Here is a 16,121-nt window from a genome sequence, read left to right on the forward strand (position 1 = left end):
TTAGAAATTTTGTCAGCCAATGAAAATTGCGAACGCAAATAGAAAACAGAGCATTTGTTTTGAAAGGGACTTTATTTTATTGCAAAATGCATATTGCATTGCAAAATAGATTTTGCACTATTGGGATGTGCAACCTTTTGAAAGCCAAAAGCATTCAGCTTTTTGAGGTGCATGATCCAACAATTGGGCAGGCTGATAGACAAAAACTGAATTTTGAGAACTCTGAATGAATCTAATTCCACGCATTAGTTTATTTTTCTGCTCCACATAAGTCAACCAAACTACTGTGCCCCCTTGTTGAAATGAAGACCTTTCAACGTTGCCCAAAATAGAAATGGTGAGAAATTTAAATAAGTAAAATGTGAGGGAATTTCTACACACAATAGAAAAACAGCACTTTATTGTTACAACATCACTGATTAGTGATGAAAGGGGAGAAACAATAAGTGCAAGATGTATGTAAGATAGTGTATAAAATGTACAAATTTAATATTATAAGTGATAGGAATTATAGAGTAATAAGGGACAAATGGGACAAGGAGGATATAAATATTATAAAGGGAATTAGGAGAAAATGTAAATATTAGGAAATCACCACTACGAAACAGTTGTAAAAAGGGAATGTACATTATGTGTTTTGTGTTTGTTATGTTGTGTTGTGTTATAAATAAAAAACACTTATTAAAAAAATAATCACTGATTATTATCACTGACTTTCATGTTTAATGAGTAAAAGAGATAATAATAATAATAGCAGCATCTTCCACCTCCCTGGCCTGGTACCAGGTACAAAAAGCAACAGGAAGAAGCTAGAGAGATCTTCTGCACCCCAAGAGGCATACAATCCGAACCACTGGCTGCAAACCAAAACAGATCTCTCTTGATCTCTCGGGATCCGCCAATTCCCAATTCCTCGTTCTTTCTCCTCGCTCCACGCTGCCTCTTCTCGCCCCCGACTGAAACGCGTGGTTAAACCAGATTCCACCTCCCTCTCGGCAGCTGGGAGGTGGGTTGTTCGGGTTTCGCCGGCGTGTTTGGGCCTCTCTCTACCGCCTCCCCTCGCTTCTTTTGGGAAGCGGCGATCCATGCCATCGGCGGTCGATTATGTGCAAAGTCCCTGGGCTTTTCCCCCCCCCTCTCTCCCCTCGCTCTCTGCTCGCTGCTCATCTACTCTCTGCTCGCTCGCTGCCTCTCCCCCGTCCGTCCGTCTCTCTTTCTCTCTCTCTCTCTCTCTTCGAACGCAACTTTTGCAGAAATCTCTCTCTCCACACCCCCCCCCAACACACGCACAGACATGCTGAGCTGAGAAGGTCGGGGATCGCCCTGTCCCCCTTCCCGCCCCTAAGCCCCTAAATCTGGGGACCTCCAGCCACCCTCCCCTCCCACTTGACCCGTTCACTGGGCGACGACCCCTCCCCTCCCTCCCTCCCACCCTCCTCCGCCCCCCCTCCCTGCCCATCTTCTATTTTTGCTTCTCCTTCGCCTTCTTCTCCTTCGGCGGCTGGTGCAGCAGCTCTTGGATGGACTCCTCTGCGGCTTCCCGTCGCCCGCCGCCTTTCTCCGTGAACTGAAGCGAGATGCAGGAGGCTGGTGGCCGTTTCGGCTGTACGGAGAGACACAGGCGCAAGATGGCAGATTTCTATTGAGTTTAAAGGGGCGGCGGGGAGGGGGGGGTGGGCAAGCCGAAGTCCTGCTTCGTTTTTCTTCCGTTGCCATGAATAACAGAATTCCTTGCACCGATGGCTCCCATGTACGAAGGTAAGGGCAGCTTTCGGATCTTCGAAGGGGCTTTTTTTCTCTTCCTGCTTTCGACATCGCTCCCGTAGCCGGCTTTCCTTGGGGGCGGGTGGAGGGGGGGCGGGTGGAAAAAGAGAGAAAGGTTGGGGGGGGGGGAGGCAGCGAAAGGAGGCGAGGAAAGCGAGGGGAGATATCCCCCCCCCCAGCACACACACCTCCGCCGGCTGCCTTGGATTTCCCGGGATCGATTGGGTGGTGGGGAGAGAAACCGGTTGGAAACGGCGCGGAGATCCGAGGAGGCGCCGATCCCTTCTTTGTATGTGCGCCCGGGGAGAGCAAATGCAGATCCGGGGGAGCGCGGGTGGCTTTGCCGCGGGGTCGTCTCGTTCGCCCTTTCCCCCCCCCCCCTCGCGCTTTAGGGAGATCTTTTAGAAGGCGATTCCCTTCCCATTCCATCCCATCCAACCCCCCACACCCCCTTCCCGCGGATTGTGGAGAAAGTGCGAGCGCCCGGGGGGGGTGTATCTCTCCCCCCACCCCCGGCCGGTGGCTGATTGCGGGAATCTCCTGGCTGTGCCGGCTTCGGAACAATGCAATTGACAAGGCGGGGGCTGCGCCGCCGGCCCGTCGGGCGCTTTCTAATGCGGGGCTCGCTCTCGCACACAAATAGGAGCCCCTCTTCTTCTTCTTCTTCTTCTTCCTCCTCCTCCTTTTCTTCCTCCTCCAAACCTTCCCGGCTCGTGAAGGTGCCCGTTTTGTCCAAGCGCTGGCTGAAGCCCCGAGGTCCCGTAGGGGGAGAAAAAGAAGAAGAAGATGCCTTACAGGTAACGCGCCGGCATCCGAGCTGCTCCCGGAGCCGAGTGCCGTGGCCAGATGTCAAGGGGAGGATTTGTGGGGAGAAGGAGGAGGAGGAGGAAGAGAAGGAGAAGGAACCCACGAGCGATGTTCTGTTGAGCTTCGTCCATGTCCAGTTCTTTCTTTCTTTCTTTCTTTCTTTCTTTCTTTCTTTCTTTCTTTCTTTCTTTCTTTCTTTCTTTCTTTCTGTTTCGAGCTCACGCAAACTGGGCTCGGAGGTTGGGTGGGCGGGTGGCACTTGAAGCGGTTTGCGGGAAAAGATCGCGAAGTTGATTTTTCGCCTTTTTCGTTGGAATCTAAATTGGTGTTTCTCGCGCCCCCCCCCTCCCCGCCCCCTTCTGTACCTGCTTCTGGTCCTTCTTCGCTTCGTCCACCACGAAGACAGAACAATACCTGAAGCCGGCTTCGTTTAAAACCACCTTGCGCTTTTCGGTCGTCGTCCCTCCCCACTCCCCGCCGTCCCCCTTTTCTCTTTCGTTCGGGCTCGGTTTTGATTGCCGAAAATGCGGGAGAGACGCCCCGTTTAATTTAGTGCTTTCAGTTCAAGAATCGTCTCGTCTGGTTCTTTTTTATCGCAGCCCCAGAAAGGTTAAAATGCGAAACCCGGATGAGTCTGTCTAAGAGCGTGTGTGAAAGAGAGAGTAGTTCGTTCTTTTTTTTCTTCTTCTTTTTCTTTTGGCCAGATGAAGGAGTGCAATAAAACTTAAGAGAAAACCCGACGTTGGTGGTACAGACGGATCTTTTCTTCCCTTCCTAAGTACCGGTTTCCTCGGGCCTGTAAAAGTTATGATCTGAAGTCGATTGTCCTAAATGCATGGATTGGTAAATCGCTTTCACCAGTTCCTTTTAAATCCTTTGTTGCTTGGGCAGAAATTATAGACCTAAGAATAACAGAAGACTCAGGTATGGACTTATGGTTGCAGATTTCTCTCATGGCCAGATGGTGAGTTTATCAGATCAAAAGGTAGCCATTAGGGAAGGAAAGGAAGGAAAGAAGGAAGGAAGGGTAAATATGTAATAAAAGTGAGAATCCAAAAAGGTGAAGGTTACTCAGGTTGGGATTGGGAGGTGGAAAAAAATAAGGGACAAACCTTCTGTTGCTTTAAGAGACAAAGTGTGCTAGTGTTATTAAAACTAGGAAGGAAGGAAGGAAGGAAGGAAGGAAGGAAGGAAGGAAGAAAGAAAAGAATCTGCAGCGATTAGATCAGCCTGGGATGCTTAAAAAAATAAAAAAGGAAGAAAGAAAAGGTTTCTCTTTAAATAACTCCCTAAAGCGCCCTCTGCTGAATATATTGTATGGTTTCTATTCTTGAAAAGTCATTTACAAATGAACCAGTAGATCTGTCAAGGCTACTTTAAATGGACTTTTTCCATCCTGGAGGTAGTATTTTCTTTTTCTTGTAATTAAGGATAGTGTAAATCCTTTTCACCTTGCCCTTTATCCAACAACATAGGGCCTTTTTCATATATATGGGTCTTTCTCAAAACAACCTTGGCAGATATGAAGGATTAGACAAGTGTTTTTCAAACTTGGCAACTTTTAAAATGTGTGGACTTTTAGCTCCCAGAATTCCATAGCCATGCAGGGAAATTCTGGGAGTTGAAGTCCATACATTGGCTGCCAAATTTGACACTGGTTTAGGTTTAGGCAGAATAAGTTTGATGGCTGATAGTGACCTTTACGGATGACAGAATGGGATTTGAGCCTGTCGTTCCCTCCTATGTTTAATGCTGATGCTGTCATTTGGCCTTCCCTTATATAGTCTTCCCTGGATATGTTAGAATACAACCCCTGTGATTCTCAGGAGACAAAACTGGGACTCTCACAGGCCTGTAGGTTTCCAAAGTGAGGAAGTTGGTTTTCGTTTGTGTGCATCCTTTACCCAAACTTTTGATAAGGCTGTGAAGGTTACCGTTTGGTTGACATTGTGGCAAGAATGGAGTCAAGATGAAGCTGGGAGCTTTCTTACCCTCTGCTTCCAATATCTGAATTCTGGTAAAAATGACTGATAGACCTGACAGTATTTATCCTCTGTGCCCATAGAGTCTGTTGCTGTTCTAAGGAAAAATCTTGCTTGAGTTTGTACTGTTGCATACTTTCTCCATTCTCTGTATTCTTCACAGGGACCATTGTACCTTTAGTTACAGGCTGGGGAACCAAGAGAGGTTCAGCTGGGTCCAGTGCATTTTGTCGTGTTTAAAGATCATCCTTTAGCATTTTAGGAAGCCTACCACTATTTCAGCTTCACCAGCACTGCACATTTCGGAAGATGTGATCGCTCACCTTTGCCTGCTTTGCGACTTTAATGAGACATCTTTGAAATCCTTTTTACAAGTGCTATTTATTAAGCACTGCAGTTTTGCCTTTGCATTTTGCCTTTTAAACGTTTTTGAATGTTGTGCTGAACTTAAAAGGCTTATTAAGCTGGTCCGGGCAATGCATATGCAACAAGAGGGTGGCACAGAATTCCTTATAATATAAATATATAAATATTATTAGAATTTGTGGGCAAAATGTTGTAAGGTGACTTTGCTCAGTATCCCCAGTCTAGTATATTTTATATCCAGAACAAAAAGTATATTAATAATTCATATGGGCATTATAAATATAACACCTCTGAAAGAATATTTCCGTGTATAATGTTGGCCATCATTTCCTTCCCTCAGAAAATAAATTCTGTTCTGTAAAAAGGTAATTCAGTGCTGCTGAAAACTCTCTGTTTAAGATCATAGGAAAAACTGGAAAACCTGGGTCTCTGTAGCACTCTATTCATACATGTAATACATTACTTGGTGTTTGTTTGTTTTTAGATTTTTTTTTATCCCACTCTTTGCAGGCACCAAGCAAATTATATATACATAGAATCCAGCCCAACTTTATAGTGACCTCGGATTGAGGAAGACAGCGAAGTCCATATAGGTAGTTCTCGACTTACAACAGTTCGTTTAGTGACTGTCCAAAGTTACAACGCCATTGAAAAATTGACGTATGACCCTTTTTCAAACTTACGACCATTGCAGCATCCCCATGGTCATGTGATCAAAATTTGGATGCTTGGCAACTGACTCATATTTATGATGATTGCAGGTGTCCCGGAGGTCCTGTGACCCTCTTTTGTGAACTTCTGCCAAGCAAAGTCAATGGGGGAGCCAGATTCACTGAACAATCGTGTGACTGATTTAACCACTGCAGCAATTCACTTAAGGAATGTGGCAAGAAAGGTCACAACATGGGCCAAGACTTGCTTAACAAATGCCTCACTTAACAACAAATTTTAGGTACAATTGTGGTCATAAGTCAAGGACTACTTGTATATGAGTGAATCAGTGTTAATTATTTCCCCCGGTAGTGGGTTTCAATTTAGTCTGCTACCAGTTCGCTCATGCATGTGCGCCTGCGCGTGTGTGACACTTTTGTGCATGCGCAGAAGCTTCTGCACATGTGCAGAAGCATCCAGGCAGGTGGGCGGAGCCTCCCGCCACCACCACTACTGGTTTGCCCGATCTGGGGCGAACTGGTAGCAACCCACCACTGATTTCCCCATTTTCAAGGGTTTTAAGAGGATCCTCCAGAATCACCAGCAGGGGGAGATAATTGATTCTCTAGATCAGGGGTAGTCAACCTTTTTATACCTACCGCCCACTTTTGTATCTCTGTTAGTAGTAAAATTTTCTAACTGCCCACTGGTTCCACAGTAATGCGCTGTGTATTGTCATCTGCACATGCCTCTCGCGCATTGTGGATTGGGTTTGGGGGAGGGGCGCCGGCTACCAGCTCTGTTTGTCTGTTACAGCTGGGTGGTGTGGGGGGGAGATGTGTGAGCTATTCTGGGACGAGGCTTGCACTATAGCGCCATTTAGTTTCACTTAACGTAATGTGAACTAAACTTATGCGCGGGCAATACAAATAGTATATTTTCAGAAATTTAAATTGTCAAGGGGAATTTTATGAAAACCTAATGAAAATGTTTTTAAATAATGCTATGAAATTTTTTTAAAAAGTCATTTAAATTAAAAAAAAGGAAAGTGCTTCAGTATCGGACAAAACCCCTACCGCCCACTATAAAAGCTGGAATGCCCACTAGTGGGCGGTAGGGACCAGGTTGACTACCACTGCTCTAGGTTATTTTAAATAGAGAGACCCAAGAATTGAGAGGACATCTCCATGCAAAGCATATGTCTTTCCATTTAATTTTGATCCTTCTGCATAGCCTTCACTGGCTTTGGGCCTATGTGTCTGAGTCCAGAACTATCAGATCTTTGCTGTTGTCTTATTTCTCAATGGCTTTCTTTTCCTCAGTGCTTACTTGCCATCTTGAGCAGTGTCTGCCCATTCTTTACATATCCAATCCAGGGGGGAAAAAGCCTCTGCCAATCCTCTGGAACTGTGGATTTTAAACATAAAGTTAGGTCTTGAAAATTCCTAGAGATTAAGCAGGCAATGCATCTGGCTGCTAAAAAACTTAAGTTGAGGTAAGAAGGTAAAAAGAGCTGTAGTGGATCAAATGAAATGTGTATCTAATTCAGCATCTGGTCATCAGCAGTTGTCAGTTGGAAATCCCCAAGCAGAACATGGGTGTCCAAGCAACACCAATTTCCATTTTGTACAAGTGGAATTCAGAAAATTTAAATCTGAAACTGGTTATATTTTAGCCAGTACAATTAATAGACATTGCTAGGTAATCTCTATAGATCTGTCTAATCTTCTATTAAAAAAATGGCCATCAGTGCTTCTTGTAGATGCAAGTTTAGCTCTGCCTGGTAAGGCCTGTTATTAAGAACACAAAGCCTGCAATTACTGCAGGTTCGAGCCCGGCCCAAGGTTGACTCAGCCTTCCATCCTTTATAAGGTAGGTAAAATGAGGACCCAGATTGTTGGGGGGGCAATAAGTTGACTTTGTAAATATATACAAATAGAATGAGACTATTGCCCTATACATTGTAAGCCGCCCTGAGTCTTCGGAGAAGGGCGGGGTATAAATGTAAACAAAAAAAAAAAAAAAAAAAAAATGTATTTGACAAATTGACAAATGTGAAGAAGCACATCTCTCCTCCCCCAGCCCCAAATAAGACAAACTTTGCAGGTTTGTGTTTGTTCCTTAGATTTAGGAAAGCTGGGAACTGGAAAGCCAACAAATACTGTTCAGGGACCTATGGTGAATCTTGCTTGCCTTTGTAATGTATCTGCTTCGAAAAACACACACACTGAAGTGTAAGATTGTTCAATGTCTATAGAAAAAACCCTAGCAAATGAAATACATGAAAATCCCCTTAGGTATAATAGCAGATAATGCTGTCTGGAAGCTTTCAGCAGGATATGCCCTTCATCTGATGACCCAGTTTGCATCCTCAGGTACACACATATCCCCAGACAACAATAGTGGAATCTAGTTAAAGACATATTAGAGAATTCCCAGCAGCATTCTTCCTTTAATGTTTTTTTTTTCCACCCAACAAAAGACCCAAGGGGTAGATTAAGTTGGGAGATAATGGTTGTTCCAAAGTCACCTATTAGTTTCCCTGGCTCTGAGTGGACTTGAATATTGGATCTACATCAGATTGACTAGGTATTCTTACAGAGTTTGTAATTGTGTTAGCTGGAAAACAAATGAACCATTTGTTCAGCTCAAATTCAGCAGGTGACTGTTAAGAGAAAATTACATGTATCATGAATAATATCATGAATTTGGAGAAGAATTTTTTGTAGTGGTATGATGGGGGAAAAAGGGTAGAAATATAGAATGGTGCCGAGTGGTTGAACAGGAGACAAAAGGGAAATGTAATCACTAGATAGGTCTATAATGCAAACTAATCTTCACTACAGCTGTTTTTAAACTTCATATTTGCATACCACCTTTGGATAATATACAATATAGTTAAACTATAAAATATAGTTTTCCTTGCAACAAGAACTGAAGAAGTGTAGAAATGATCTGGAGACATAGGCAGAGCCAAGAGTCATCTGAAATCCTGCAAATAGGAAAAATTAAATAAAGCAGGGTATTAAATCAGCAGTTCTTCACTTTTATTTATGTAATCTACTATGGGGTAGAGAGATGATTAGGCCAGCTGGATTTTGTCAACATAGCCAAGAACTCTCAAAATCACGTATGGGCAAAAATTCATACATAGTATGTGCCAGCTGCTAAGGTACAGAGGGCAGTACATCAGAAACAGTGAGAATCATATTAAGAGATATATAGCAAAAGCTGTAGCTTATTGACAGGTGAGTTTTGCATGTTAAAGGTCTTGGTTCAGTCCCTGATACCACCTTGTGATGGTAGGCAGGACTTTAGTCTGAAGTCCCAGAGAGCTATTTGTCAATCAGGTAGAGTAAATTTTGGATTTCAATTCTTTTGGTAAGCAGTTAAGTCCAGTTATTTTGGATTTCAATTCTTCTGGTAAGCAGCTATGATAATTGTAATCCAAAACAGGGGCCTCCAACCTTGGCTACTTTATGTGGACTTCAACTCCGAGAATTCCTCAGCCAGCTTTGCTGGCTGAGGAATTCTGGGAATTGAAGTCCACAAGTCTTAAAGTTGCCAAGGTTGGAGACCCCTGATCCAAAACATCTGCTAGCAACATGTACATCTACTTTGGATGTAGGCAAAAGTCTGTCTTAACATAACGCAGTGTCTGTGTTCCTCCTGTGATTTGAGATTAAAAATGGATAGATTCAGTAACATGAATGAGAAGAAACCCATTTCCCCAACTGGAAATTATACTTTTGTCCCCTCAAACCAGGAACCAACTCTACATATTGCTCTCTTAAGTGTAACACTAGGAATAGCATCTAATATCATCCACTGGCATTTCTGGCTCAGCTAGGAACAAAACAATTTGAAAATGATCCAGATTATTAAAATAATGGTATTTTAAAGCAGGGGTCTCCAATCCTGGCAACTTTAAGACTTGTGGACTTCAACTCCCAGAATTCCTCAGCCAGCTTTGCTGGTTGAGGGATTCTGGGAATTGAAGTCCACAAGTCTTAAATATTGCCAAGGTTGGAGACCTTTGTTTTAAAGAATCATCTTTTGTCATCGCTATTGAAACTAATGTGAAGTATATAAGATTTTGATCCATTTCACACTGAAAGAAGCTTGTAGGCTGGGTTTTTGTACCTAAAAAAACCACCACACACTTCATTCTCCATTTCTGTATTTTGTCAAACTATTTTTCAGTATTGGAGTAGAAAAAGCCAAGGTGGATTTTCTCATATTATGATGCTCTGATTGCAACAAATGCCTTGCTTCTTGCTTTGCTGTCATAGTAAGTGTTTTCCCACTTTCAGTTCTACCTTCCCCAAGTATTAACTAGTGCTTGGCATCTGATGCCTTGAATCAATAATGATTCTCTTGAGCCTTCTGGAACAGAACTTCTGCAAAGCCAGTAAGACTGCTGCAGGATGCGGATGCTGGTAATTGAACATCTTAATAATGCCATGATTAATAAAAAGTGGGTGTTCCCTGGCAAATGCTCCATTGAGGTATTAAAAAAAAGGTTTGAGTCACTTTTTTTTTTATGGTCCCTTTCCACCAATCTCGCTGTGCAGAAAGGCCTTTGAGTGCCAGAAATGGCTTCATTTATCATAAACAGTACGATGCACTTATAATAAATAGATAGCAGTGCAAATGGTTCAGGGACTTGCTGACGCTCAGTGCTTGAAGGCATGATCAGTGATCTAAGAAACATTCCTAGGATTTGGGGTTCCCATAGGCAAGAAAGCTCAGAAGCTCTTTGTATCTTGACAGGCTTGGAGACTAGAAGGAACCTAAGAAACTGCCTTTTACCAGGTAAGAATCTTAATTTATGTAGCTTAGCTAATACAGTCTATTCCTGATTGACTACAGCTCTCTCAGGTCTCCAAAAGCAATCTTTCCCACCTCCTGAGCAATAAGGAACAACCAGGTAAAAATGCCCCATGCATGTATTCACTTATGCACCATGGCAGGAGGCGGAAGACCTGCTGTCTTTTATAAGCAAGGAAGACAGATTAAGCAATCTGTTCATTAGAAAGAGCAGGATCTTGTGGGGCAACTAGCACTGACAATTAATTTTAAATGGGTCAGACCTCTTCCCAAAGGTAAAAGCGGTTGTTCATTACAGAGTTCAAGCCGGAAATGGGGCATTTGCAGTAGGAATCTCAGATCTTGTCTGTAAAAATCTGTACGATGTACCAGATGGAAGCAAATATTGGTTTCCCAAATCCCTTTGCTGCTATTCAGTTGTCTTATGAAGTTTTGCAGCCCAGATTTGGTAATTCTACAGTGTCCAAAGACAGATATCCAGCTTTAATCCAAGATCAAAAGCCAAAATGTAGACTAATATACAAACATTGCTCTAGCATTGGCTGATAGAAATTGAACGGTCATTAAACCAAACCCTGGAAACATATCCAGGTACCAGCTGTGGGATGTTAGACAATTATAGATTGAAGAGGGCCAGTTTCTCAGATGTCCTCTATGCCAGGTGTCTCCAACCTTGGCAACTTTAAGACTTGTGGATTTCAGCTCCCAGAATTCCTCAGCCAGCAAAGCCAGTAAAGCTCCCAGAATTCTGGGAGTTGAAGTCCACAAGTCTTAAAGTTGCCAAGGTTGAAGACCCCTGCTCTATGCCTTTGGGCCTAAACTACCTTCATGTCAGGATTTTAAAGCATGATGAGAATTTATCCGAGGCTATCTATTTAGAGGTCATTATGGAAATGTTTATGTCAATATCAATGTAGATTTCCAACCTTGTTTTCTGATGAAGATACAGTTATTCTTGCTTTCAGTTTCCTATGTGCAACCTTCTATGTTTGCTGGGGCGGTCTATAAGACTGCAATCATTGCCTAAATGTGTTTAGAATTCTGTTTCTTGGCCAGTTATTGCTCTATATAAAACAAGTCAGGATAATGTCTGATTAGATATGTTTTTAGTTCAGTAATATCCATACAAATATGGTTCACCCATTGCTATGACATTGTTTGATTTTGTTGGGTTTTACTCAGCCTGCCATTCAAACCTGGCTTACTGCACATTGATTTAATGATCTGTGGTGCAATGAACCCTACATTGTGTATGAACCTAGACACTGGCTGAAATAACGTTAGAGCAAAGGCATGATGGGTATGGTGATAATCTATGGGCTAATTGAGGATACAAAATATTGTGATTTGTACTTTAAAAAAGATCAGTGATAAAGAGCATGAATTAAGAAATGAAAGAAAGATAGATGCATTATGTACTGTATGTATGAAACCAAGAAAGATGAAAAGGTGTGAATGAAGATAAGACTGATCTTGTGGAGTGGAGTTGATAAATACATGCAGAGAACTGAAGGTGTAGATTTATGGATAAAAGAACTGAAGTGTAGGCCAGTAAATGTTGCTGTTATTTGTCATGGTTTTTATAAAAGTTGAAATTCATAGGTTTATGGTAATTGCACTTTAGTTAAGTACAATGAACTGTAGGAAGTTAGCACCTACTCCTTTCCTAGGAAAATGAGGTATTTTAGGAAATATTAAAAGGGCAGAATATTTCCCCTAAAAGGGAGGCAGAAACTCAGCCCCCCTCCCCTTGTCAATGGGCCATTAAAGGCCTGGGCCAGTCTATTCTATATAACAAAGATCTAGCTCCTTCTAGCAGAGGCATATTAGGAATTGCCCAAAGCCCTTTCATTACATTACCACCCAGCTGTATTGGCATCCTTCAGATCAGACTATGGTATCATGCTCTGGAAACAGCATCTAGTGTTGCTAAAAAGTCCAATTCGAGAGTGGCAATCCCTTCCACACTCAGGGCAGATACATTCTGTCCCCTGCCCAGCCCCCAGATTTCGCTGATTCCGGGACTGCCTCTTTGCCTCAGCCTGCCAAACAAATGTCTCTTTAAATTGGAGAAGGCCATGCTGCGTCTTTAGCCTCCAACAAGCTGAACTTGAGGAGGTCAAGGTTTCCCAGTTGTTAATATCCATTCCCAGGGCCTTTAGGTCCCACCCAGCAAGGCTCAACCAAACTTGGACTCAAAACACAGCCTACAGAGTTGTCCCTGCATGGCCCATGGGAGTCTGACAACCAATCAGAATACAAGCTCAAATTCAAAAGCCTAACAGAGGGCATAAAACCAAGGCACTCTCAGCATCTCTGCCCTTTTCTGCTCAGGAACTCAAGCCATGTGATCCTGTTCATCAGTAAACCTTCTTTCCAAGCAACTTCCATGAATCCAGTGTCTTTTTCCCCACCTGGAACTGAACCCAGAAGGTATTTCTTCCAACAGAACAAAGGAACCAATGTTGTAGTTTAAGAAGAAATATGCAATCCAAGAAATATGGTGCCTTGGTCTTCTATATAGAAGGTGCAATATAAATACAGTAAATGAGATTACTGAAAAAGGGATAGACTTAAAATAAATACTGATGTTCTAGTCTGGGAACTGATTTGGCCCTGTTGATTTGTCCATTAATCTTATTGAGTGGTAGTTCAGTCTCCTGAATACTTGATTTAATTCCATCATTTGAGCATCTCCATCAAGTTGGTCAAAACCAATGCTGTTGTTGCAGAGAACTTGATATAGAGGATATATTTGAAGGCATGTCCTGGTTGGAAGCTTAAAGATATGTGTGGCAATAAGTAGATTTCCTGTATAATAGATGTTTATGCATCAATTGTGTACTTTAATGGTGACATAAAGGGGGTGGACTTTTTTCTGTAATAGATCTAGGCTGAGATTGATGAAGGGGTGGAAGTTGCTATAGTCATGATAGAATTTGATAAATGATTCGTTTCCGTGGATCCAGATGATGAAAATCTCATCACTGAATCTCAAGTAAAGAAGGAGTTTCAGGGCGTAAGAACTAAGATAATGTTGCTCAAAATCCACCATCAAGATGTTGGCATATTGAAGAGATGTGTGTATATCCCATGGTTGTGCTATTGATACGGAGGTACATTTATTGCCAAAAATAAAATCAAGTTACTTAATGTGGTGACAAGGCACATGCTATTTGGCATCAGTGATGATGTTCTTGATGGCTTTAAATCTGTTGGGAAATGCTCAGTCAAGCAGGGAGGAGGAACCAGGCAAAGAGTAAGCCTTGAATTGTCCAGTTGCAAAAGATCCAAGACTGATCCCTCTCCTCAAGCTCCATGGAACCTTATCTTACCCAAGGGAGTTTGGGGGGAGATTCCTTTATTATAGGTTGAATAGTAATAAAGTAGTCAACTTGAACTCTTCACCTATTAATCTATTGCTTGGGCATGGCAAGATCTAAGTTTGTGGGGGATGTTGGTACAGAGTGCCTCAATACCCATGGTGTTGTTAGGGAGATTTGCCTACAGAGTTGTTTCTTAGGAAGTTTGTGGTGTCACATTGAGCTGGGAGTGCTGTTAGCATAAGATCAGAGTGTGGAGTCCATGAAACTTGATATTATGGTTGTGATTCTTTCAATGCTTGAAACAATGGGATAGCCCAGGAATGCCTGGCTTGTGTATTTTGGAACATAGTTAAAAGATATCATATTTCCATGAAGAAACGATCTTGTACATCCTTAATTAATTGTACATTTCAGTTTCTGTAGTTCTTACTGATATGTTGATGTGAGATCTGAGGACATAAGTTGTTTGAACCTGGTGTTAGAGACTTGCTTCTCAGCTTCCTTGACTTAATCCTCTTTATTCATGATGATAATTATCCCTCCTTTGTTGAGTTGTTTGATTATGATGTTATTATTAACTGTATTATTAAACGTTGGTTCCTGAATGTAATAAAAGCAATATACGATAGAAGTAAAATGTGCGAGAATACATGTTATATTTAGCAAATTGTTCAGCACCAAGCAGTAAGTATGACGAGGTTATCTATTGGGTCTTTGGCTGTTTAAGGTATTTATGAATAAACATATAAGGAATGTATGTGATGTCACTAGAAGTATGTTGATTGGAGATCCTTAAATGAATACTTTTCTTAGATGATTGCATGTTGTTGGCTTAAAAAAATGGAATGATTTGCAGTGAATGTTAAACAGATTGTGTGATGCAACAGGAAATTAGTATATAGGAAATATGTTGTACCTTGTGAGGGATCTATGTTTGTTGAAAGAAGCAAAATGACTTTGTACAACAGCACACTTCTCTACATTTTTTTTTATGCAAGTGAGAGTCGGATACGTAATGAAGAACCTAAAAGTGAGTTGAACACTTTAAGTTCTTTGTATACTTAAATATGTGATAAAATACGGATAGGCTTAAAAATGAATGGATACTGAATGAATGTGGACTGAGTATAGAAACTGACTGGCATGAAAGAAGTATGCTAAGGTGCTTTGATCATATAGGAAGTGAAAATCAAGTTGTAATTTAAATATGTGAAAAAAGAGTAAATCTATCAAGAGGAAGACTAAGAAGATTGTTGTTTTATGAAGCTGAGTTCTTGAATAAAAGAATGGATTGTTAAGTTTATGACATGAAAGGCAATGTATGAAGTCATTTGTTGATATGGAGGGTACAAGGTTGGTTTCCAAGCATGAAATAGTATGGAGACTATAGTGGCAATTAGTTTACCTATGTTTCTTTTTCTTAATTTTTAATTTCTTAATCTTTTTGTTACTCTTTATCTGTGCTTTGCAAAGTGTTTCTTGTCCTGAAAGGTGAGTATGTATGCACGGTTAATCATGAGACTCTCTAGAACTGGGGTGTCAAACTCGCGGCCCACAGGCCAGATGGATCACATGCTGGCAACGCCCAGCCCCACTTTAGCGAAGGGAAAAAAGTTGCGATACATCACGTGAGGACAACGTGATGACATGAGTTTGACACCCCTGCTCTAGAATGAGGTGAAGCTCCTTTAGTGAAGGAGAATTCGATATACTAAATTCAGTTCTATTTGTTGTCCATTTTGAAGATGGTTGAATTGCAATTGCCTACGGATATAGGTGGCTATAGTTTCAGTTGTTCAGAATACAAGTTCTTTATTGACGTATTTTGGGAAAAGAGAATATCATCGACTGGACTTTTTCTCACATGGAAACCACTGAGGATCACTCTGGGTCAGTGACTGTACAGGTAGACCTCCCCTAACGGTAGCTGATAACTCTGATACTAAGGGACACAGTCATAAAGTGCCATGTTGCATGACTGCACCAGCTTACAACAGCAGTTGTGGCAGTTCGTGTTGCTGTTGTTAAGCAAATCCAGCACAGTCATTAGGCACAATGTCAGGTGTTTGGAACCTCTGACTGGCTTCCCTTGACTTGCTTGTAGGAATTGGTAGGGAGAGCCCCAAAATGGTGGTTATGTGATTATAGGATTCTGCAACCATTGTCATTGTGAACTGGTTGCGAAGGAACTGAATTGTGATTGCGGGGATGCTGCAACTATGTGGAACGGTTGTAAATCCCCTCATTCATTGCCATCGCAACTTTGAACTGTCACCAGTGGTTGTTATATGAGGACTACCTATATTAGTGGTCTCCAACCTTGGCAACTTCAAGCCTGGAGGACTTGAATTCTGGGAGTTGAAGTCCTCCAGACTTAAAGTTGCCAAGGTTGGAG

At 42.0% G+C, this 16,121-nt stretch overlaps 1 protein-coding gene across 1 annotated transcript in view; it reads left to right on the forward strand.

Annotated features, from left to right (window-relative positions):
• The first annotated feature begins 1,443 nt into the window (after nt 1–1,443).
• The window catches only part of HIPK2 (homeodomain interacting protein kinase 2), a 186,420-nt gene continuing 171,742 nt past the window's right edge, over nt 1,444–16,121 (forward strand). Inside the window, exon 1 of the mRNA XM_058189920.1 lies at nt 1,444–1,758. Within this exon, the coding sequence (XP_058045903.1) occupies nt 1,740–1,758 (19 nt within the window). The 5' untranslated portion in view covers nt 1,444–1,739. The remainder of the gene's footprint in view (nt 1,759–16,121) is intronic.

This window comes from Ahaetulla prasina, chromosome 7 (assembly GCF_028640845.1).
Source record: "Ahaetulla prasina isolate Xishuangbanna chromosome 7, ASM2864084v1, whole genome shotgun sequence".
Taxonomy (NCBI): domain Eukaryota; kingdom Metazoa; phylum Chordata; class Lepidosauria; order Squamata; family Colubridae; genus Ahaetulla; species Ahaetulla prasina.